Below are 23,710 nucleotides of genomic sequence, written 5' to 3'. Positions count from 1 at the left end.
GGCTCTAGATGCCAGGCCCCCAGGCCTGCCTGACACACAGGGGTGGTCAGAAGGCACAGGTCTGCCTGCCCACAACAGAGGTCAGAGGCTTGTCCCAGGCCCCCTCCTGTCCCTGACAAGGGTACTGAAGCCTCACCATTCCTGGACACCACCTCGGCTGAGGACTGCTACTTCCCTGGCACACCCATGGTTTCAGGGGCTCGGCCACCCCTACCTGGGCTCTGGCACAGTGAAGGGGCTATGACCCTGGGGTAGAAATGACCAAAGAGCACACTTCACAGGACGGTCATGAGAGTAGGAGGAGGTCATGTGCACCAAGGGCCTGGGACATAACAAATGATTATAAGTGCAATCTAGAAACAGAGTAGGAGATGTATTCAGGAAGGAGCCACCCAAGCATCCCCTGTTCCAAGCTCGGGTCCCCAGAAGCGGGGCCCAAAACAGACAACAGAGGGGGGACTCCCCAAGCCTCCCCACCCAGCTTCTAGTTGGGACAGACACTGGAGCAGGGAGGGCAGAGGCTGGACAGAGAGCAGCTTATCCTTCCCTGACCTCCCCCCAACAACGCTCCCCTCTAGTGGGTAAGGAGGATCTCAGGAGAATGAGGGAGCTCCCAGAAGGCCTCTCCCTGGAGCTGGCCCCTCGGCTCACATCAACCCTCACACCAACCCTGGCCGCCAGCAGCGGTTTTCCTAATAGAAGCCAGGTGTGGGCCAGATGCCCTGGGCGGAAGTGGGGGGTAGGGCCACGAGGAGGGCAGCATTCCAGGCCCGCTGCCCCCACACCAGTGGGGGAGCACAGGCACCCTCCCAGCAGCAGGGAGGGGGTGGGAGCCACCCACGCTCTTCCCAGGTCTCCTTACCCAGAAGCCCCTTCAGGGGGGCTCCCTCCAAAACCAGATCCTCTCCCCCACTCTCCTAGGAATTTGGAGCCCCTTGGACGGCAGCCACTCTGTCTCCACCTCAGCACTATTACCATCCCCTCCCTGCTGGAGGAGGAAAAGGAGGAGGAAGAGGAGGAGGGAAAGGCTGGGGGAACTGGCAATATCAAGTCGGGGCAGGACAGGGGTGCCATGCACTGTGCCCCAATCCCTGGTAGGAGAGAGTGACCCGAGAAAGCTGAGAGGATAGGGCCTCGGACTCCCTCCTTTAAGCTGAGCCTGGGACCCCCGTTCCAAGCAAAGGCTTGGAGGTTGACCACAGAAAACTACGGTGGGGCGCACCGCTCACGCCCACTCTGCCCTGAGACTCAGATTCAGCTGCCCCGCCAGCCAGACGAAGCTCGAAGCTCTGCCTGGGTGGGTGGTAGGGCGGGGCAGCGCCAAAACCAGTTCTGCCCAGCTTGGCTCACCTGTCAGGATGGGGCCTCCTTTAGATCTTCAGCCAGTCCAAAGTGGAAATGACTGGACTGTCTTGGGCAAAAAGTTGCAACTGGCTACCTGAGGGGGATCCTGTGAGTGTGAGTATGAGTGAGTGAGTGAGTGAGTGTGTGTGTGTGTGTGTGTGTGTGTGTCTGCAGGGGACAGGGCCCTGGCTACTGTTGGTTGGGTTTAAGCTGCTGGATTACCCTTGGCCCCAGGTGGGGAAACAAGTCCTAAAAATGGAACCAGGGTATCTGTGATGAGCCTGGGGTGTTGCTGGGGAGCTTTTCCCTTGAGTTGGCAACAGGACCCTAAACTTCACCTTTCTAGAGAAGAAGCCTCCTCGGCTTTGAGAAAAATCTTTTTTTAAATGTAAATCTACTCATCTCACTTTCTGCTTAAAACTCTCTAATAGCTTCTCACAGCACAGGTGACAGGCCCTGCCTCCCCCGTGCCCCTCTCTCCTGGAACAAGCTCGTCCTACCTCTGGCAATCTGTGTGTATCCCCTTTGCACTACTCTGGCTTCAGCTCCAAGCCATCTCCTCAGGAAAGCACTAGACTGCTCCAACAAAAGCAGCCACCCCCACGCCCCCGCAGCAATTTGCCCATGTGTCCATCTCGTTCACCATAGAACATTCTGTGCCTGGCACCAAACTGCTGTTGAATAAATGAACGATTCCCCAGCGGCTCAATGCCTGTAGCATGAACTCAGGGCCCACCCCTCCCGCTCGGAACTCCAAAGGCCACATGCACCCCATGCACAACCACAGACAAAACCAAACACATTCAGTGCCTGGGTCCCGTGGATCTGGCAGGGCCCCAACGTGGTCTACAGACCTGGGGCACAGACCAAGGGTCCGCCCACTGTGAGACCAGAGGGGTGCAGAGGGTGGTCCTATGTCTTTTGGCTCCTCCGTGGCTAACTTATGCTGACTATGCCAGGAAGGGTGGGTGGAATGAGGGTCCCAAAGAAGGAGAGGAAGTTAGACTCTCAAATTAGCTTCCTGAAGCCACGGGACGCCTCTACTGAAGGCCTGTGGGCAGCCCGGCTGCACTCCATCCTGTGATCAAAGCCAAACCATCCTAGGACCCAGAACATGCTTCCCAGAAACAGCTGGAGCCCACCTCTTAGGTGACCTCCCCACACACATCCACCAGGCCTTGGCCAGGAGCATGGAGTGTGGTAGAATCTGTCTGCCAGGAGGCTAAGCCTGCCCCCGCCTGTACCTATTGGAGTTCCTGTGGCCTCAACCCAGCTGTCCAGACAACTTACCTGGGAGGCCTTAGGCTTTGCTCTGGGGTCAAAGATCCGCAACTGCTTGTCCTAGGAAAGCAGGAGGAAACAAGAGCGCAATTAGGGTGGGCAGGGTCCCTGGGAGCCAGCCTGATTCCCTGACCCCCAGGCTCTGATGGCCCCATCCCCTAGTATACAGCGCTGGCATCATGTACCAGGAGACCCCTCCCAGCCTGGTTCTTCTTTATCATCACAAGGAGGAGGTCCCCTTTCCTGCCCCAAACACCCACAATAGAGAACTCAGGGACAAGAGTTCACATTTCCTAAGCACCTACTATGTGCCGGACATGTTACACGCAGGATCTCTCCCCATCTTTACAACCACCTTATGAGGTAGTGTTATTACCATCACCCCTTCACAGATGGAGACTGAAGACCAGAATCAAACTCTAGGCTATCAGCTGCTACACATGTCCGGTTCTATGCCCGGCCCAGCCCAGAGGGGCTCATGGGACATTTAAAAAACTCGCTGTCTAACCAAGACAAGTTTACACATCCTAACCGTCACTCAGCACACAACTCCTGATTCAGATTACCCAAGAGTACCAGTGGAAACAGATAAAAAAGAAAAAAATAAGATCCCCATACCTCATATGAGGACTTTACTTCTGTGGAATAATCTGTGTGTGTTTGTGTGCGCGCGCGTGCACACGCGTGCACGTACACAAATGTACATGCATAAAGAACTGGGAGAGAGAGGGCAGGCAGAATGTGCATCCATTATTTATAGGTGTGGCCATGGTAAATTGTTAAGTGCTAAAAGGAAGATGCAGAATAACAGAGCATGCTGTGATCCTACTGTGATAAAATAAACAAAAATCTCTTTTTATCTAACCATGTTCCTGTAGGTTTTGCAAGTTTGCTGAGCAAGGATAAAGGTGTTGACCAGCATAAGCCCATGTTAACACGGCTGCTAGGGGTGGTGGGGGTGGGGGTGATTAGCTTTTCCTTTTTACATCTTAGCATGGCTGTACTTTGTTGCAATCAGCACAGACTCATGTTTTTATATGCTGAAAAACAATGAGTCTGCATCAAACGAATGGAATTTGGAAATTAAAAACACAATACCATGTACATCAGCACCAAAAATATTGAAATACTTAGCTATCAATCTAACAAAATATGTACAAGATCTATATGAGGAATACAATAAAACTGTCATGAAACAAAACAAAGAACTAAATAAATGAAGAGCTAGTCCACGTTTATGGACGGGAAGACTCAATATTGTCAAGACATCACTTCTTCCCAACTTGAACTATAGATTCAATGCATTCTCAATGAAAATTGCAGCAAATTATTTTGTGGATATTGACAAACTGAATCTCTAGTTTATATGGAAAGGCAAAAGACTCAGAGAAGTCAACTCAATATTAAAAAACAAAGTTGGAGGACTGATGCTATCCAACTTTAATTGTACAGTAATTAAAACTGTGTGGTATTGGCATAAGGAGAGATAAACAGATCAAAGAAATAGAATAGAGAGTGCAAAAATAGACCCCCATAAGTACAGTCATCTAATCTTTGACAAAGGAGGAAAGGCAATACAATGGAGAAAAGATAGTCTTTTCAACAAATGGTACTGGAACAACTGGACATGCGAAAAAATTTAATAGACAGACTACACTCTTCACAAAAATTAACTAAAAATGGTTACAAACCTATATGTAAAAGGCAAACCTATAAAACCTTTAGAAGATAACACAGGAGAAATTCTAGGTGACCTTGGGTTTGGCAATGACTCTTTAGATACAACACTAAAAGTGCAATCTATGAAAGAAAAAATAAGTTGGACTTCATTAAAATTAAAAACTTCTACTCTGCAAAAGATACTGTTAAGACAATGAAAAAGACAAGCCACAGATTAGAAAAAAATATTTTGAAAATATATGTCTGAGAAAGGACTTGTATCCCAAATTTATATATATATAAAAAAAAAACTTAAAAATCAAAAACAAACAACCTAGTTAACAAAGGGCAAAGACTTGAATTAGATACCTAACCAAAAAAGATACACAGATGGAAAATGAACATATGAAAAAAATGCTTAACATCATACCTCATTTGAGAATTATAAATTAAAATAACAAACAGTTACCACTACGCACCTATTAGAATGGCTGAAATCCAGAAAACTGACAACACCAAATGCTGATGAGGATGTGGAGCAATAGGAACTCTCATTCACTGCTGATGGGAATCCAAAATGGTCCAGGCACTTTGGAAGACAGTTTGGTAGTTTCTTACAAAGCTAAACATACTGATCATGTGATCCAGCGATTGTGCTCCTAGGTATTTACCCAAATGAGTTAAAACTGTATGTCTACATAAATGTTTACAGAAGTTTAATCATAACTGCAAAAAACTGGAAGCGACCAAGTTGTCCTCCAATAGGTAAATGAAATAACACACCGTGGTACATTTATACAAGGGAATATTATTCAGTAATAAAAAGAAATAGCTAAGACCCAAAACCATAAAACTCATAGAAGAAAATACAGGGGAAAAGCTTCATGATGTTGGATTTGGTAATGATTTCTTGAATATGACATCAAAAGCACAGGGAGCAAAAGCAAAAATAGACAATTGGGACTACAAAAAGCTTAACTTTTGTTAATCAAAGGACGTGATCAACAGAATAAAAAGACAACCAATGGAGTTAGAGAAAATATTTGCAAATCATATATCTGATAAGAGGTTAATATCCAGAATATGTAAATAAGTCATGACTCGATTACAAAAAAATAAAATCAAATAACCCAATTAAAAAATGGACAAGAGATTTGAATAGACATTTCTCCAAAGCTATACGAATGGCTGAGAAGCATATGAAAAAATAGTCAATATCATTAATCATCAGAGAAATGCATATCAAAACCATAATGAGATACTACCTCATACCCATCAGGATGACTATTATCAAAAACCCAGAAAATAACAAGTGTTGGTGACAATGTGGAAAAACTGAAATCCTTGTGCACTGTTGGTGGGAATGCAAAATGGTAAGGCTGCTTGGAAAACAGTGTGGTATATCCTCAAAAAATGAAAAATAGAATTAAAACTAGAATTAAAAATTAAAAATAGAATTACACTATGATCCAGCAATCCCACTTCAGGGCATATACCAAAAAGAACTGAAAACAAGGTCCCAAAGAGATATCTGCACACCTATGTTCAAAGCAGCATTATTCACAATAGTTAAAACATGGAAGCAACCCAAGTGTTCATTGCAGATGAATGGATAAACAAAATGTGGTGTGTGTGCGTGTGTGTGTTTGTGTGTATACATACACACAAATACAAATATATATAATGAAATACTATTCAGTCTCAGAAAGGAAGGAAATCCTGTCACATGCTATAAGGATGAACCTTGAGGACACTGTGCTAAATGAAATAAGTCAGACATAAAAAGACATATACTGTATGATTCCACTTATATGCAGTATATAAAGTGGTCAAATTCAGAAAGACAGAAAGTAGAATGTTGGTAGCCAGGGGCCAGGGGAGGGGGCAAAGGGAAGCTGTTATGTAATGGATATAGAATTTAAGTTTTATAAGATGAAAAAGTTCTAGAGACCTGTTCACAACAATGTAAATATACTTAACATTACTAAACTACATACTTAAAAATGGCTAAGATGGTAAATTTTATGATGTTTTTTGACAAAGGACCACAATTAAAAAAAAATAGCTAGCAGTCCACAAAAAGACATGGAGGAACCAAAAATGCATATTACTAAGTGAAAGAAGTAAAATGGAAAGGCTACACATTCTATGACTCCAACTATATGGTTTTGGAAAAAGGCAAATCTCATAGAGCCAGCAAAAAGATCAGTGGTTGCCAGTGGTTTGGAGAGAGGGAGGGAGGAATGAATATATAGGTGAAACGCAGAGGGGCACTTTTAAGATGGTGAAAATATTCTCTATGATATTGTAATGATGGGTGCATGACTTCATGCATTTGTCAAAACCCATAGGATGTACAATGATGAGAAATAAACCCTAATGTAAACTATAACCTTTAGTTAATAATAATGTAGCAATATTGGCTCAATTGTAACAAATACACCACACCAGTGCAAGATGAGAAAGGGGAGAAGGGATATGAGAACTCTAGGTACTATCTGCTCAATGTCTCTGCCTGGCCCCTGCCTAGATGCTTGGGATGCAGAGAGAGCCAACAGTTTCCACCAAGTGTTGGATTCTATGACCCCCAGGCAGTTACAGCAAACTTCGGACAGGAACTTGGACATGAGTTAAATCTTGAAGGACAAACGGAGGTTGTACTAGGTAGGAAAAGGCAATGGAGGAGGAGGTGGAGAGCATGAACAAAGATGTGGAGACATAAGCTTGCTGGCATGTGATGTAAAGGGGAAGTGACGGCCATAGGAGGAATGCAGATGGTGGGAACAGAAGGGCAGTGGAGAAGCGAGCACACAGCTGGGCGAAGGAAGGGACCAGCCTGGAGATGGCCTCGAAAGCCAGACCTCCCTTGGTGGGCCAAGTCTCAGACCTTCCTGACACACCTTCGCAGGTTCCCAGGGTTCCTGGGTCACTCCTGGCAAAGCCTTACCTGGTACGGTTTAATGGACACTTGCTATGTGCCAGGCAGACACCAGGGACAGCCCAGGGATTAGTTCTGAAGTACCACTCCACTCCAGACACTCAGGATGCCATTTAGAGACAGAGATCAGACAGACAGTCAAGGACAGTGAGGAAAGAGATAGGCAGAAAGAACAGTGAGACAGAGAGAAGAGAAACAGAGAGAAGACAGAGACAGAGAGAGACAGAGATAGACACAGAAAGAAAAGAAGGGACAAAGGGGTCGGGGGGAGAGAGAACAGAGTGAGGTAGAAAGACACAAGAGACAGAGAGGGCAGAGAGGCAGAACAGAGAGAGACAGAGAGGGGACAGAGAGAAACAGAGAGAGCAGAATATAAAGGGATCAACTACAAACAGAGGAAAGACAGCAAGGGATGGAGAGAGAACAATCGGAGATCAAGGACAGAGACAGACAAAAGATAGGGAGAGACAGAGGATCTCAAGAGATGCTAGGCAAGAGAGACCCCTCCTGGAAGCAAGGGCCATTTGCATCTCAGAGGCAGAGCCACCATGGAGAGCCAGCGGCCTGGGTTCAGACACCAACTCCACTACTAGACTTTACACCTTTGGCAATGACTCTTTAGATAAAACACTAGGTATTCTGTGGCCTGGGCAAACCCTGAACCCTTGGTAGGATGAGGATGATGGCAGTGCCTCTCACAGTCTGAGTAAGTCTTGGCACGTGAGAAATCCCTAAAGGCAACTGGGCCATCTGACCAGGGTTCAGATTGGGCGCTAGAAGCTAGCGTGGCACTAACAGAGGCCTGCGGTGCCAGGGCAGAAGGGGTGACAATGGGCTTCGGCGCGGTTGGTGGAGGGAGCAGGGGGACAGGGAGGGTGCATCCCTGCTGGGTTCACAGGCACAGAGAGGGAGCTCAGCGTGAGTCTGGCCATCTGTGAGGCTAGCACGCCCCCTAGTGGCCTCCTGGAGAAGCTGGGAGGTGCACAGGGAAAGGCTTCTGTGGGATTGGGCCCATGTGCACATGGGAATCAGGGGCCCTGGGAGGCAAAGCTGCTCGAAGGCAGGATGAGAGTCAGGTCAGACACCAGGGAGGTTTCCCTGAGAAGGGGATATGGTGCCAAGAGAGGGGAGGCTTTGATAGGAAGCCCCACACCCCACCCCAATCAGGCAGTCCTAAGCGCAAACCCTGGCAAGGAGGGGCTCAGGCTCCCACCTGCAACTGAGCTGATAGCCCACCGACTGACTCTGTGCACATGCGCAGGACAAACCCATGAGCACCTCGACCTGGCCTGTGGTCACAAAGGTTGACCACCCATCCTGGTACCATTTCCCAAAGGTTTCTGGCATTTGATGCACCTACAACAGAGGGCAGCAGTGGATACAGGACAGTGGTGCCCACCAGCACACAGTGGCAGGTGATCTCCTGTGAGGATGGCGTCCTCCTCCAGGCAGAGCACCCGGGCCCAGGAATGGGAGTGGGAGTTGGGTGGCTCTACTCAGCACCACTCCAGTGACTCACTTGTGAAATCTGTGCTCCTTGTCTCTGAGATTTTAGGCTCTCTGGGTCTAGAAGGACAAGAGCATTCTACTGCAGAGCTCCCCAACCTTTTTGGTACCAAGGACCAGTGCTCCTATGACAATCTAATGCTTGATCTGAGGTGGAGCTGAGGTGGTGAGACGCAGCTGCAAATACAGATGAAACTTTGCTGGCCCACCACTCACCTCCTGCTGTGAGGCCCAGTTCTTAACAGGCCAAGCACCGGTACAGGTCTGTGGCCTGGGGTTAGGGGACGCCTATTCTACAGGACTCACCTATGGGCTGATTGCCCTAACTCTTCCTCCCAAAATGCCAACAGGCAAGGAATGGAGTTTCCACACGGCAGGAGGGGGTAGCACACAGTGGGTGCTCAGAGTCTGGGCAGTTCGTTGCCCCCCCCCCCCACCATTCTGATGGTATATGGGGCTTGGACCCCTTAAGAAGGAGGGGCTGGAATGCCATACCAGTGAAGTCCCCTCCTCAATGACCAGCAGGGGCCAACGTGGGTGGTAGGCCACTGAGGCCAGTCTCTCCTCAGAACATTCATTCACACAGTATAGAGACCACAACCACCACCCCCACAGTGAGGTCACTATCCCCAGCTACCTAGAGCTGCTCCCTTACTGGGGAAACCAAAGCACCTTCTTTGCCACCCTCGTGTCACAACCCCTGGCAGTCATGAGGCTACAGCTTTGATCCCTTCAGGCACGCACCAGAGCTGGGAGGCTGGAGGAGCAGCAAGCAGCCCAGAGCCAGGGATTCCACCTAGGGCACAGGCACCCCTGCGGTGTCCATTCTCCAGGTGCAAAGCAGCAGGCTCAGAGGGTCAGAGTGCCTGTCCACGGACAGACAGAAGTCTCCTCCCAGTGCCTAAGCCGGACCCCACAATCTCCACAGAATAGCCCCTAAGAAGCTGGCATTAGTCCTCTGGAAAGCAACTGGCTAAATGTACCAACCACCTTAAAAATCTTCATAGCCTAAGAGCCAACATCCCTGGTAGGAATTTAGGCCAGGGTGAGCAAGCTAGGGCCAGGGGGCCAAATCAAACCCAAGGCCTGGTTCTGCAAATACTTTTACTAGAACGTGGCCACACCCGCATTTAAATATTGTCTAAAACTGCTTTTCTGTTACAAGGCAGAGCTGACAGACAGAGTGGCCTGCAAAACCTAAAGTATTTACAGAAGTTTACCAATCCCTGCTCTAGGCTAAGAAAGTCACATAAAAAAGCAGGAAAAAATCTGCATACAAATACATTCACCTGCTGCAACTTATAACACAGTGACAAGAAGCGGAAGCAACCCACTCGTCTGACCAACAGGGGCTTGATAGAGTAAACTAGTAAATCTATGCGATAAAATATTTTCCCAGACATTTGTAAAATTTTTGATGAATTGGGGGAAATGTTTATTATGCTGAACAAAAAAATTCAAGATAGAGTAACACGGAGAGAATGATTTCAACACACATAGGAAAAGCAAGGAGAGAAAGATGTCAAAATGGTGACAGAAGTTGCTCCTGGGTGGGATGATTACAGGTGCTATGTTTTCCCTCACTTCTTTACTTTTTCCTTGCTCTCCAAAATTTGTAAAACAAGCACAAACTACTACACTTTGATGGTCATAAGGTAAAGACCTCCTGTGACAATCTGCTTCCAGTTTCCTCTTTCCCTCCCTCCCTATCTCATTCTGTGCCTGTTTGTCTCTTCTTCACACACATGCTATGGAGACGCAGGGCAGAGAAGGGACTCTGTGGGACTCTGTCCAGGCTGGTCCCCTTGCCTGGGATGCTTGTCTCCTCCTCCTCAGTGAGGGCTCATCCCTAAGGAACAACTCTGACCTCACTGTCCCTAGGAAGCAGTGCTCACCAGCCTCTACATGACTACTTTGCCCTCGAGCAGCGGCTCCTTGGGGGCCAGCAGCCCCGTCTTATTTATCTCCCGGCCCCCTAAGCTCAGTCCATCATTGGGAACCTAGTGTTTTAGGACCCAGATGGGGAAAAAAAAGTTGATGAAGACTAGGAAATGGGGCTCCCAAGAAGACAGAAAAGAAGAGAAAGTTGTAAACGGGATCCCCTCAAGTAGGCAGACCCCACATTTTCTCCTTCTAACTAGTCCTCACACCTCCACCCCCTTCCGACCATCTCTTCCCCTATCCCCTTTCCCGGTAACACTTGCAGGCTCTTTCATTGCCGTCCACCCACTCTTCCACCCTTCACATGTGGCTTCAGGCCCCAGCACACCCCAAAAGGTCCTGAAGGTTGCCACGTCTCCAAATCCAACAGGTAATGTGTTCACTTCCCAGTGTTCCCCGACAGCCAGCACTGCCTTGGCTTCCTTCCTCCCACTGGGCAGCTCCTTCTGTCGCCCTTCTAGGTTCTGATCCTTCCTGCCAGCTCATTCACCCTCTTCTCATTTCTTTCTCTCCAACTTTGGGGCACCTCTCGTGCCTCTGCAGGTACCACATAAACACAAACGACACCCACACTTCTACCTTCAGCTCAGCTCACGGCCCAGAGCTCCAGTCCATGGACTCAATTGACACTTTGGCTTGGATGTCCCAGGTACCTTCAACACAACAGGCCTAAAGCCACAACTGGGAGTGCCCCGTCTTGATCGCAGGCCTCTTCTCCAGCCTGTAACCCAGAAGCCAGCCTCACGACTCCTGACTTTTTACACCCAGCCCACCATCAACCCATGCTTTCCTCCCCACATCTGCCTCTCCATCCGCACCCCCCAGCCAGGATGTCCCTCTCTTCCCTGGGAAGTTTTCCCACCTCCACTCTGGGGCACGGCCCACCCTGTCGTGCTCTGTCCACACTGAGGCTGGGGAGCTTTCAAAACGCAAATCTGCTCACCTCACACCATGGCCCGCCAGTCTCCTGCTTTCAATACTACAGTGCTCTCTGGTTGCGTCTACAGTGACAAGCACAACCCTGTGCACTCGACTCTGCTCTCTGCACCCAGCCCTGCTGCCCTGACTCCTGAACCTGCATCTGCACTTCCTGCCTAGCAATTCTCTCTGCCCCATGCCATTAATCCTTCCTTCAGAGCTCCTGCCCAAGGCCACTGCCTGAGGCCAAGCCTCCCTGGCTCCTCCAACCAGCTCAAAGCACCTTATGTCCCTTCCTCAGAGCCTGTGTCATAGATCACAATGATCATTTCATCCACATTATCCACATCAGTCACCCCCACCATAGTGGGACTGGGTGGGCACGGGGCCTGGTGTCAGTGAGGACTCCAAGGCCTGCTGACTGGGTGTGGGGGTTGGCACATGGCCCTGTGTCTGGATCCTCCTAATACAACCTTCAAGGAAAGGAAGGCAGTTTGGACAAAGCAGCTAGGAAGGCAGGTGAGGCTGCCTAAAGGTGGTGGCTGGAGTTAAAAGGGCCCGCATGGGGCTTTTCTTTGGTCTTCATCTGATAAGGATCCCAGGCCAGGTACCAAGGTGAGGTGGGGGCTTGCAGAAACAGGTGTGAGCCAGCAGATGGGAGGGCAGCTAAGGTCGGGGAGGGGTTCATGAATGCCTGTCCTGACCTTGGTGCTCTTCTGCCAAACAAATACTACCCAGCCAGACAGGTATAGCTTAGGATGTGTGCCCTGCAACACCATGGCCCTGCTCAGAGCAGGACATGCCTCAGGCCCCCCCACAGGCACTTAAATGAGCCTCACCGTCCACATGCTTACCTTGCATGTTGTGCCCACAAGGGCTCCATCCTGGCTCCAGACAGCACCCTGCACCAGGTCCCCATGGGCTACCAGCTCTGCGGAGAAGCAGCCAAGGTCAGGAGGGGCTCTAGGGTCTCCACACCCCATGCTGGGAAATGAGGATATCAGGGAAACAGGTGGACCTGGTCGGGGGTAACTCTCCGGGGCAGAGACAGAAGCTGCCAACCAGGGTCCCTTTCAGGCAGGAGAATCGAGGGCAGTAGCTCCTTCCAGATATGCTGTGCTACACCCAGGGGCTCCTTCTCCAGCCCTGCCATCGCCAAGCCATGCTCTTACTCTTACTCAAGCCAGGCTCCCTGCTCCTCTGCTTGGCTCTCACTTCCCACTCAGGCTCATTTCTAGTCACTTGCCAACTCCCCACCCCGGCTCCCCTGCAAAAGGGTTATGCCAGCCCATAGATGTGCCACACACACTCCCACCTGGGCCTCTGCTCTGGTCATCCCCTCTCCTCCCCTAGTGTGACGGCTTGAAAATTTGTCCACAGGCTGAACTATGAGCCCCTCTCCCCAAAAAAGATGTTGAAGTCCTGACCCTTAACACCTATGAATGTGACTTTATTTAGAAATGACTTTATTTGTAGATGATCAAGTTTAGCTGATATCATTAGAGTGGGCCCTAATCCAGCACAACTGGTGTCCTTGTGAAAAGGGAAACTGGACAGAGATAAATGTGCACAGAAAGAAGGTAATGTGAAAACACAAGAAAGGAGAAGACGACCACCTACAAGCCAAGCAATACCCGAGGCTACAGAAGCTGGAAGAGAGACATGAAACAGATTCTTTATTGCAACCTCTAAAGGAACCAACCCTGCCAAGATTTTTATTTCAGACTTTTGGTCTCCAAAACTATGAGATGATAATTCCTGTTATTTTAAAGCCACTCAGTTTGTGGTCCTTGAGATGATAATTTCTGTTATCTTTAAACCACTGTTTGTGGTCCTTCATTCAGGCAACTAGGAAACTAACATACCTTCCCTTCAAAATGTGGAGCCTAACTCTCTTCCTCTTGAGTGTGAGCAGGACTCTACTACTGACTTCTAACAGAGAGAATCTGGTAAAAAGGATGGGATGTGACATGCAAAGTTGGCTCCTAAAAGGCACCATGCTTCCCCCTTGCTCCTCTCTCTTGGATTGTTCACCAGGGAAAGCAAGCTTCCATGCTGTGAGGGCACTTGAGCAGTCCATGGAGAGAACCACATACGGGAATCGAGCCTTCTGGTACTACTGGCTCCATGGGAGTGAACCACCCTCCACCCCAGGCAAGCCCTCAGGTGATAGCGGCCCCAGCCAACATCTCAGCTGCAACCTCACCAGAAACCTTGAGCCAGAACCACCCAACTGAGCCCCTCCCAAACTCCGGACCCTCAGAAACTGTGAGATAATAAGTGTTTACAGTTGTTTTAAACCTCTATGTTTCGGGGTAATTTGTTCTACAGCAATAGGTAACTGCTAGGCCAAGCTTCACTCCCTGGGATTAAACCCAGCCCTGCCACCTACTTGCACCATAGCCTTGGCCATGTTATTTCACGTTATCTGCTGCACGGGACTGGAAACACCTCAGTGGAACTGCTGTGCTATGCTGAGAAGTGGCCTTGAAGCCCTCGGCATGGTGCTGGGCCTATGGAAAAGACCTGAAACGATGGTTACAGCTGGGTGACTCCCTAATGACATTTGCCTGGTGACCTTCACCTTTGCTAGGAAGGAAGGAAGGAAAGAAGGAAGGAAGGAAGGAAGGAAGGAAGGAAGGAAGGAAGGAAGGAAGGAAGGAAGGAAAGGAGGGAGGGGAAAGAAGGAAAGGGAAGGGCAGGGAGGCGGAGGGAAGGGGGGTCGTTTCCTTCTTTCCTCGCCCTCTTCTTTCTTTCTCCCTCTTCCTCCCTTCTTCTTCCTTCTTGATTGAGATAGGGAGGGAGGAAGGAAAAGTGTTAGGCTCATCTCAACTGCACCAAGAGCTCTCTGGGGACAAGGCCAAGAGCTCTCTGGGGACAAGGCCGGCACCTTGTACTTCCCATCTTGCGGCACAAGATGCCTCCATGGTAAACACTGGCTGAAGCTGTCAGGAGGGAACCCCTGAGACACTCAGTTGTTCTACTGATGACCCCTGGCCCCAGCCCCAGAGGTGGGGACATCACCCTGGACACTGCACAGCCCTGGGGTGCAAGTTCATTCTTCAACTGTCTGAGCCTTGTATCTTTATCCTAAAAAGGGAGTGAGCATGTTGAGGAGGACTATGCAGAAAGAACTCAGTGATGCCACCACAGAAAACACTGCTGTGGGTCACATCACAGGGTCATAACCAGTCAAATACTGAGGAGTCTGGCCCAAAATTGTTGTCATTATGAATGGTCTGAATTCACATGTGAAACCTTCCCCCTGCTGTGATGGAGTTTGGAGACGAAGCCTGTGGGAAGTTATTAGCTCATGAGGTAGAATCCCCATGAATAGGATTAGCACCCTTATAAGAGGCCCCAAAGAGTTCCTCACCCCTTAACCATGTGAGGTGTATAAGATAGCTGGCTGTGAATCAGGAAGCAGGTTCTCACCAGACACCAAATTGCCTAGCACCTTGATCTTGGGCCTCCAGCCTCAAGAACTATGAGAAATACATTTCTATCGTTTTAAGCGACCCAGTCTATGAGATTTTGTTATAGCAGCCCAAACAGATTAGGACAATCTATAGTGGGAAAACTAGAGGAGGAGAAACATAGCAAGAAGCAGAAGGCTGTAAGAGAGCAAATCTTCGGGCTCAGATAGAAGTCAGTAGTTTGTTTTCAAAACTGAAGTGACACACAATTCAGGAAACAACAGTACGAGGAAGTTATTTAGACATATAGAGGAAAAAGCAGAAAAAACAAATGAAAACAGATGCCTACAGAAAGTGGAAAGGGTGGGTTATTTATAACAACGCAATTTTATACTATGTATATGTGAGACTTTGATACCTACTTTACAACTCAAGTTATCAAACACATAAACAAAGAAAAGGAGCACTGTCCAGGAGGGGGCTGCCCTCCCTAGGATACAGCCACTGTGGCCTGTACCTGTGAGGGGCTGCTGCTTGGCCGCATCCCAGACCTTCACGGCTGTGCCTGCCACGCTCACCAGCACACCATCCACGGTGGGATGGAACTGTAATACCTCCACCTGGGTGTCCTCGGGGCCCAGTACCAGCCCGGGCCCCAAGGGCAGCTCTTGGCCGGGGGCTGGCAGTCGCCATAGTTTCACCTGTGGGAAAGAGCAATTTTGTGAACCCAGGGCCAGGAGGGGCCTCGCTGCCTCCAGTCAGCCTTGCCTGGGGCTGCACCTGACCCCAGAGGCCATGCTTGGGCATGGGGCTACGTATCCATGTTAGGGAAAGGAAGAAGACCTGGCTTGGGATCACGAATGTGGTTGGAGACTGGGGGAAAAATGGGAGTTGGGGAGCCAGGGGTTCCGCTCTCTCTTCCAGGCATCCCACATCATCCCAGCCCTACTGTCTTCAGAAAGCCAAGCAGTAGGACAACAGGGCAAGGCCACAGCTCTGTCAAGTGCACAGGAGCACATGGGAGCTATAGTGGGTTGAGGAACTGAGAAAGTCTGGGCTAGCCCAGCCCTGCAAATCTGCGGAGGGACCAAGGGACAGTGGGAGGGGCTAGACAAGGAGGGAGCAGGGACCCAGGGACTCAAGGGGGCTCAGAAGGCCCCAACTGGGAGTGGGTAAGGCATCAAGCAGCTCTTCCAGTGGCTCACTCACCATCCTGTCGGCTGAGCCCGTGGCCAGGAGGAAGTCATCAAAGGGAGAGAAGTCCAAGTCTGTGACCATGTCTGTGGGAGAGGAATGGCTGACTTAAGTCCAACAAGAACCTACCAGAATATCCTATTTCCAGCCCAACGTGCTCTCTCCCCAAGGTAGGGAACTATGACCCAGGGCTTCAGAGGTGACATCTCTGCACACATAGCTGCAGGATCAAAGTTCCAGAGGGAAATCACCTCTGCAATCTATGGGCAAATGCTACAGACCCCAGCCTGCAACACATTTCCTGGAGAGCTCTGCGAACCCAGGGCAGCCAGCCACCTACCCAGCATAGGGAGGAAGGTGGGACAGTGGGCAGGAAGCTCCTCAGATTACCAGGCATCTGCATGTGTCCCAAAGCCAGAGCCCAGCATGGGGCCTGGCTCAAAAATGTGTGAATGAACACAAGTGCTGGCCCCATCATCAACTAGAGATTCCCAAACTACCCAGCCCAACTGGCTCTCAGCATTTCCTCAGGGAGACACACAGTCTGTGCAGTGAGGAATGAGCTATGCACGCAGGGGTGACCCTAAGATTGGGGGCAGGGGTTTATTACATGCTCAACCTACAAGACGTTCCCTGCCCCACCAAAGCCAGAGCTGACCAATCCAATCATAGGAGTGCATCTGACCTGTGCCCAAGCAGCCAGCTGCTCTCTTATGGGAATTAAACTAGATTAGCAAGGCCTAGTGACAGGGTGCCTTAGGGATCGGCCTGGGTGGAAGGCCGCCGCCAGCTGGGAGAGAGCTGACAGTTCCTGTGCCAGGATCCTCCGAAGGCCTGCGCATCCAGCTGCTCCTTCAGTTCTGGAAGCTGCCCAGGAATCCCTTGGCTTAAGCAAGCTTAAATTGGTTTCATTCTTTGCTACCAAAGAACCTGAACTGCCCAGCTCTGGGGGCCAGAACAGGAGCTGGAGGTGCACAGAGTGAGCCAGAGCCCAAAGGGGAAATGAGGTTGATGGTTTCAGTGGGGGCAGAGACAAGGCCAGGGTCTGAGTGTCAGGGTGGTAGAATATGAGCAGGACAGCCAGGCCTGCATCACCAGAGCAAGGAACACAGCGGCTACCCCACTGCCTGCGTCTCCACCCGGCCAAGCACTATATTTCTTCATAGCTAGAGATAAGGAAGAAAAGGAGGGTGAACGAGGACAGGCACCCCTTGAGACAGCCCCAGGCTGGACTTCCAGCCACAAATCCCTGCTGCCCCACCCTGTGGGCTCTGTACTAGATAAGGCAAGGCCCAGGCCCGAAGCAGCAGCTGGCGTGGACAGCCTGGCACCTCAAGGGAATGAGAAGTGCTAATGTGGCTGATCTGAGTGCATGGCTGTGCCAGAAGCCTGAGTCCTTCATATGCATTTATCTCACAAAATCCCCACAGTGACCCACCAGGATGGCACCAAGGCATCATCACCCAAGTGGAAGACAAGGACACAAGGACAGAAAGGTTAAGTAACTTGCCCAGAGCTGCACACCTAAGAAAGGGTGAAGTTGAGTGAGGAGGGTCAGGCCAGGCAGGCCAGCTTCAGAACCTACATCCTCAGCACATCATCCCACTGCCTTTCCCAAACTGGAGCAGACCCCCGGCCCATTCCACAACCCAGACATGCAGAAAGGCCCTCCAGATGCTTCCCTGCCCTCTGTTCCCCTGGGCAACTGGGCCCTGAGCCAAGAGACAGAAGGTGCCCCAAGGGCAGGGAGCCTGAAGACAGAGTAGCAGCCAGAACACAGTCCCCCCTCCACCAACAATACCAAAGAAGGCAGAATGGTGCCTGGTGCCTCGAAGGCAGGTTCGGAGGAAGCTGGAGCTCAACTACTTCCAGAGCAGCTTTCCAGCAAGGCTACTCCTGTAGGGAGAGGCTCTGAACAGTTGGAGCCATGGTGAGGCTACAAGCCACCAACACAAGCCTCGTCCTGCTTCTATTTGGAGCCCCTGAGTCACAGGGGGCTCACTATCTCACAAATGTCACCAACTTGGGGTAACTCCTCTGAGAGTAAAAAGCACCCAGAAGCAAGCAGCACGGTGCCTAAGAACACGGCATCAGATAGTTCCAATTCTGGCTCTGCCAGCAGCAGTGCCAACACTGGCAAGTTCCTAACCTCTGTTCTCTTGGCTGAAAAGTGGGTTATTTTAAAATCTACTGCAAAAAGGTGTGAGAGTGAATGAGAAAGCAGACTTCTTATATACACTACAACACAGGTGGATCTCAAAGCATTATGCTAAGTGAAAAGGACCAGATTCAAAATACTATGTGTGGTATTTTCCATTTATGTGAAATGTCCATAAAATACCAGTCTATAAAGCAGAGGCTAGCAAACATTTTCTGGAAAGGCTGAGGTAGTAAATATTTCAGGCTTTGAGAGCCATACGGTCTCTACTCAATGCTGCCACTGTTAGGAGAAAGTGGCCAAAGACTGCCCATCGATGAAGAGACATGGCTGCATTCCAATATAACAGTTTACAAAGACAGGCAGCAGGCCAGATTTGGCCACATCTGTAGCTTGCAGACCCCTCCTGCAGAGGCACAAAGTAGATCAAGACTGAGGCTGTGGAGCCAGAGGTGGAAATGGTTTAAGTGCAAAGGGCCACAAAGCATCTCCTGCAGATCTAAAACCACAGAGATATGCGTAACTCTGTAACATTAATATGTCATCAAATTCTTCACTTAAACACATAATTTAATGGTATGCAAATGATACCTTGCTAAAATTATTGTGAAAAGGAAGAGATGAGAAAATGCAGATAACATACTTAGCACATAGAGAGATCTCCATCAATCTTCACTACTGTTACTTCATTAACTGCCATCCTCATCATCAGGACTCCTTCACTGAGCTTCACACCCAGAACAGGGACTAAAGCTCGGCCCACTTCCCTCACCCAAAGCCACCCGAAAGGCAGCCAGGAACACAGGCCAGAGGGGCTGGGCCCACAGCCACCACAGCTGGACAAGGGAGGAGGCAGCCAGGCGCCACCTGAGGAAAGCAAACTGTCCCCTGGAAGCAGGCAGACTGCCAGGTGGGCTGCTGGGCGCCCCCAGAAGCAGCTGTGGCAGACAAAAGCTCCTTGTGAGGGCCCATCTCCAGCCCTATAGCCCAGCCCACCCCTTTCCTGAAGGTCCCAGAGCAGCCTGACTGGGGAGGAGGTCTGGTGGCAAGGGGTGGCCTCCAGGAGAGGACATGGGACTAAGAGCCACATAGGGTTGAGTTCTCCACAGTGACAGGGAGCCAGCATCAGCCCGAAGCTTGTTGCTGGCTGGTGCATATCCTTCTCCTCCTGGCTTGATCACCTGGGGCACCCAGTTTCCCTCCTCTCTACCCAGACCCAAACTCTCTACTAGGACCTAGACTTGCAATCTGCACCCCACCTGTGAGAAAGCACAGTGAGGACAACAGAAAGGACCTAGCAAGCCAGTGAGTATGAATCCCTGGCTCCAGAGAGGGAGGAGCAGGTTCCAGACTTCCTGCGTCCAGCCCCTACTTACCTGAATGGCACCCCAGGTAGGTCACGTGTCTCTTGTCGTCTCCTTGGCTTTCCAGAGGCACAATGCCCAGCATACCTGCCAAATAAACATGAAGGCTCTGACTCTGGCCTAATAGGAACCATCTATTTTCCCCCACTGGGACTTTCAGCAAACAATGAGACCCAAAAGCTCAGCCTTGGACATTCCCAGAGCTTCCACCAAGCTTAAGATCACACCCCACTGGACAGTGATTGGCCTACGGTTGGGTGCTTGTCCCATGCAAGAACTTTCCATGACCCTAGGGGTCCAAAAGATACTGGGGAAAAAAGACTCTTTCTTGCACTGTGGGTCATAAGGGGTCAGCTTGGGGCCAGCTACCACTTTTCCCAGCTTAATCACTTTTCCCAGCTTTACCAGAGAAAGAAGCCATCACCTGAGGACAGCAGAGCTGAAAGACAGAGCTGAAGAGAAGCTGGGGCCAACTGCACATGTGAGCCTCTGGACACAGCTCTGCCTGAAGCCCCTGGACTTCTTAGCTATATGAGCCAAAAAGGTATCATGTTTTGTCAGTCTGAGATATGAGTTATTACTGGCAACCAACTAAGGCGGGAGCTTTTCAAATCTTTGTGTTCCTATTGATCCCAGCCATCCCCAAGCCTCCAGATGAGAAGTGGGTAGCATATGGGAACAGCTAGAAACAAACACAACAGCCCCTTCCTGCCCTTCTGGACGTGTTCTTGAAAACCACAGCCAAGATGGTTTATACAAAGAATACATGTACATTCTAACCAAAACCAATCTGATTGCACGCTGACCAGTTTTAGGGGTCTAAGGCCCTAAAGCAGATTTATTCCAAGTTTCCAGCTTGAAATGAATCTGCCCTCTTGCCCCACCCTATTTGGGTGACAATATCTGAATCTCCATAACCATATCCACCTTCCTACCTGGACGGTCGGAGTTGAAGGCAATCAAGCTGCAGCTGGATTTTATATGGTTCCCACATGAGGGGTTGGTTCCTGCTCGAATGCCACTGATCCAGGCCTGGAAATAGAGTAAGAACCATGAAGGCCAGGGCTCTGCAAGTGCCTAAAGCAAGGGGTGGGACATGAGCCAGAGAGCTCTACCTTAAAGCTGCACCATTACAGATGCATTCCTTTGGATCAAATCCTGTCAATACCACTCACACTGTACCTTAGGAAATAAAAAATGTTGAAATGATAACCTAAGTCATAAAGGGTGGTTTTACTTATTAAATCAGTTTTCCAATACAGGAGAAGAGTTTGTCAGAAGGAAGCTCAGGCTGAATGAAGTCAAGGGGCTAAATGGTAAGCACGCATTCGCGTGCATGCATATATGTGTGTATGCGTGTGCTGTTTCTATTAAAAAAGAAAGAGAAGCAAAGAATGGATAAATGAGCCCCTGGACAGAAGACAGACTCAACTTTCTCAACTGTATTGCTGAAGGCCTCAACCTGAGCCCAGGAGTCTCCTCCAAACACCAGGAGAAAACGCCCAAGCCCAGAGAGGGGAAAAATCAAAGTCCATGAAGTCCCATAAATGGGTGAATGACACATCCCATGAAAAAGCAAAAATGTTAACATCCCCACATCTGAAGGGGCAGAGGAACACTTTTTCTAAAACTAAAATCAGTGAAGTCCATATAATGTTTTTCAAAGCATTGTTCAAAACTCCTTCCTGCCACCCAACAATCGAGCACCCACATTTCCCAACCTGCCCACTCACAGTGTCCTGGAAAACACTTTCACCACCCAAGTTTCAATTTCAACGTTCACCTATCTCAAGAAAAACATTTGTGTCTTGCATTATTTTTTCCCTCCTGATTCATGTTTACTATACAAATACAGTGACAGGAAATATCTTTGAAGAGAACAGATCACCTGTTCTCCCATCTCCCTAACATAAACTTTTTAAAACCCCCTCTGTAATCCATATTTCCATGACTGTCTGTTTACATTGTTGGACCGTAAGCCACTGGAGAACAAGCCCCAGGGCCCTTCAAAGACACTCCTCACCCCTCCAAGCAGTATTTGCTGTACTCAGAGGCAGTCTTCATGCAAATCTGGAACCTCTCCTCCCCACCCCCACCCCACTCTTTCCACTGCACTCAGAATAAAAGCCAACTTTTTCCTGTGGCCCTCTTTCCCATCCCACTCTTCCAGTAGCTGGATGCTTCTCACCCTTCTGGCCTCAGCTGAAATGTCACCTCCTTCCAGCAGCTTGCCCTGACCACCCTAGTGAGATTAACCCCTACTTTACTGTCTATCTCCATCTCCAACCCAGTCCCTTCTATGCTCTTCAGGGCATTTAGTAAAACTTGCTATGTGCCTGCAACCCTGTCTGCTTGCTGCTTGCCCCCCACCACGAGGAAAGAAAGTGCTGTCTTGTTGATTTATGGTTCCAGCAGCTGGGTACAGCACAGGGGAGGTGCGGAAAAAATATTGTCCAGAGGATGAAAACCGGACTTCTGCCCCAGGCTGCTCTGATGTGCGTTGGCCCATAATGGGATTAATGTATAGGATCAATTGCTAGGCCCACTTATGGGAGGACACTCCCAGGCCTTCAAAATAATATGGGGAGCGGCTGACCATCATCTCTGAAGCACACTCATCAGGCCGGCTGCCGGTCCGGGGATCCAAAGAGCCCCCCCCCCCAGCACCGCTGGGCTCCACTTTCTCGGGTTTATCCAGGCCCCACCCAGCCCCTGGCAGCATCACCCCTAGTAAGGGAAGAGCTTGCGCCAGCCGCAAGAGGAGGAAGCGCCGGCGGAAACCCGAGGGAGGGGCGCGCCTGTGGCCGAGGGGCTTCCCCCTCCAACTGACACACGCAGACTCGCCGAGGCCAGGGCAGATAGGGGTATCTCTCATACACCCCAACCCCGGGCAGGGGCGATAGAGGACGGCAGGGAGGAGGAGCCGGCGCCAACAGTGTCCGCACCGCGGCTCTCCAGCGACGCCGACCGGAAGCTGGGAAGACAGGCAACCTCGCAGGCCTCAGGCCTCGGCTCAGTTGGGCGGGCTACGCCGCCTCGGGGGTCTTGGAGCCAGGCGGGAGGGCTGACGGACCGCGGGGATAACCGAACGGCCAAAGAGCGTCGGGGGAGCTCCGGACTCTGCCTGCCGGCTAGCGACAACACAACCCGGCGTCTGAAGGGGGCGCCCCAGGGCAGACGGGCTCTGGGGTCCCCGCGCGGGGTCCCGGGAGGGCGAAGGAGCACGGGGCCTGCGTGCCAGGCTCACCTCTCGGCGGGACGGCCGGGCCTCCGTGTTCCGGAACTTGGACACCTTGAAGCGGCTCATGGCGGCGGGGACCGCGAATGCGGTAGCTTCGCGGACCAGGGCGTCGGTTCTCAGGTGCACTGCAAGAACCCGCGGCCTCCCGCTCCACCCGCGGCCCTCCGCCTTCGGACACGCCCCGACACACCCGGCCAATCGCAGCCCGCCCCTGCCGGCTGGGCCCCGCCCCCGACCCCTCTTTTTCCGTGCGCGCGCTGCCCGCCCCGCCCCCCAACCAATCGCTGCTAGACAGCCCCGTGAGGCCGCGCCCCAATGGCGAAGGGGCGGGCGGCAACGGCAAAGAGGTCACGTGCTGCGCGCAGTCCGCCCCCGGCCCCCCGGTGTGTGGGAACTCGGGGCCACAGCTCGGATTTTGTGTGCAAAGATTTGCCCCTGGCGGCCTTCCAGGGTGCGGGGCGCGCCCTATCTGGGGAGGAGAGAGGGCAGGAATGACCTGGCTCGATTTCAGAGACAGGGAACACGTTTACGAAGAGAGAAAGCGCTGGTCTAGGTAACAGACAGTGAGTGGCAACTGGCGAATGGGAGCCCAGGTCCGACGTAAATCCCTATCCGTGCGGTCTACCCTAAAGCCTCAGCATCCCACCCACCCTGCTTAGTCCCATGGGCTCGGCGGGAGGGATGTGGCCGTTAGCATCCCCTTACTAGGCCATATCTTGGCTGCAGGCTTTGGGCGCAGTGGGGTAGGAC

General features: G+C 50.7%; 1 protein-coding gene across 3 annotated transcripts in view; it reads right to left on the bottom strand.

Annotated features, from left to right (window-relative positions):
* Positions 1-23,132, bottom strand: part of CORO7 (coronin 7) — a 56,721-nt gene extending 33,589 nt beyond the window's left edge. Inside the window, exons 1-7 of one of the 3 annotated variants that reach the window (XM_016166609.2) lie at positions 22,967-23,132; positions 20,655-20,751; positions 19,732-19,806; positions 16,213-16,283; positions 15,521-15,704; positions 12,442-12,518; positions 2,635-2,685 (exon numbers count right to left, since the gene is read on the bottom strand). In XM_016166609.2, coding sequence (XP_016022095.2) covers positions 2,635-2,685; positions 12,442-12,518; positions 15,521-15,704; positions 16,213-16,283; positions 19,732-19,806; positions 20,655-20,751; positions 22,967-23,026 — 615 coding nt within the window. In that variant the 5' untranslated portion in view covers positions 23,027-23,132. Of the gene's footprint in view, positions 1-2,634; positions 2,686-12,441; positions 12,519-15,520; positions 15,705-16,212; positions 16,284-19,731; positions 19,807-20,654; positions 20,752-22,966 lie in introns of those variants that run through there. The other 2 variants (XM_016166611.2, XM_016166612.2) reach the window with 2 other exon arrangements.
* Between the last annotated feature and the right edge of the window lie 578 nt (positions 23,133-23,710).

The sequence above is a fragment of the Rousettus aegyptiacus genome, unplaced genomic scaffold, assembly GCF_014176215.1.
Source record: "Rousettus aegyptiacus isolate mRouAeg1 unplaced genomic scaffold, mRouAeg1.p scaffold_m13_p_8, whole genome shotgun sequence".
In the NCBI taxonomy this organism is placed as follows: domain Eukaryota; kingdom Metazoa; phylum Chordata; class Mammalia; order Chiroptera; family Pteropodidae; genus Rousettus; species Rousettus aegyptiacus.
The sequence above is the reverse complement of the archived record's forward strand: the minus strand, read 5'-3'. Positions and strand labels throughout refer to the sequence as shown.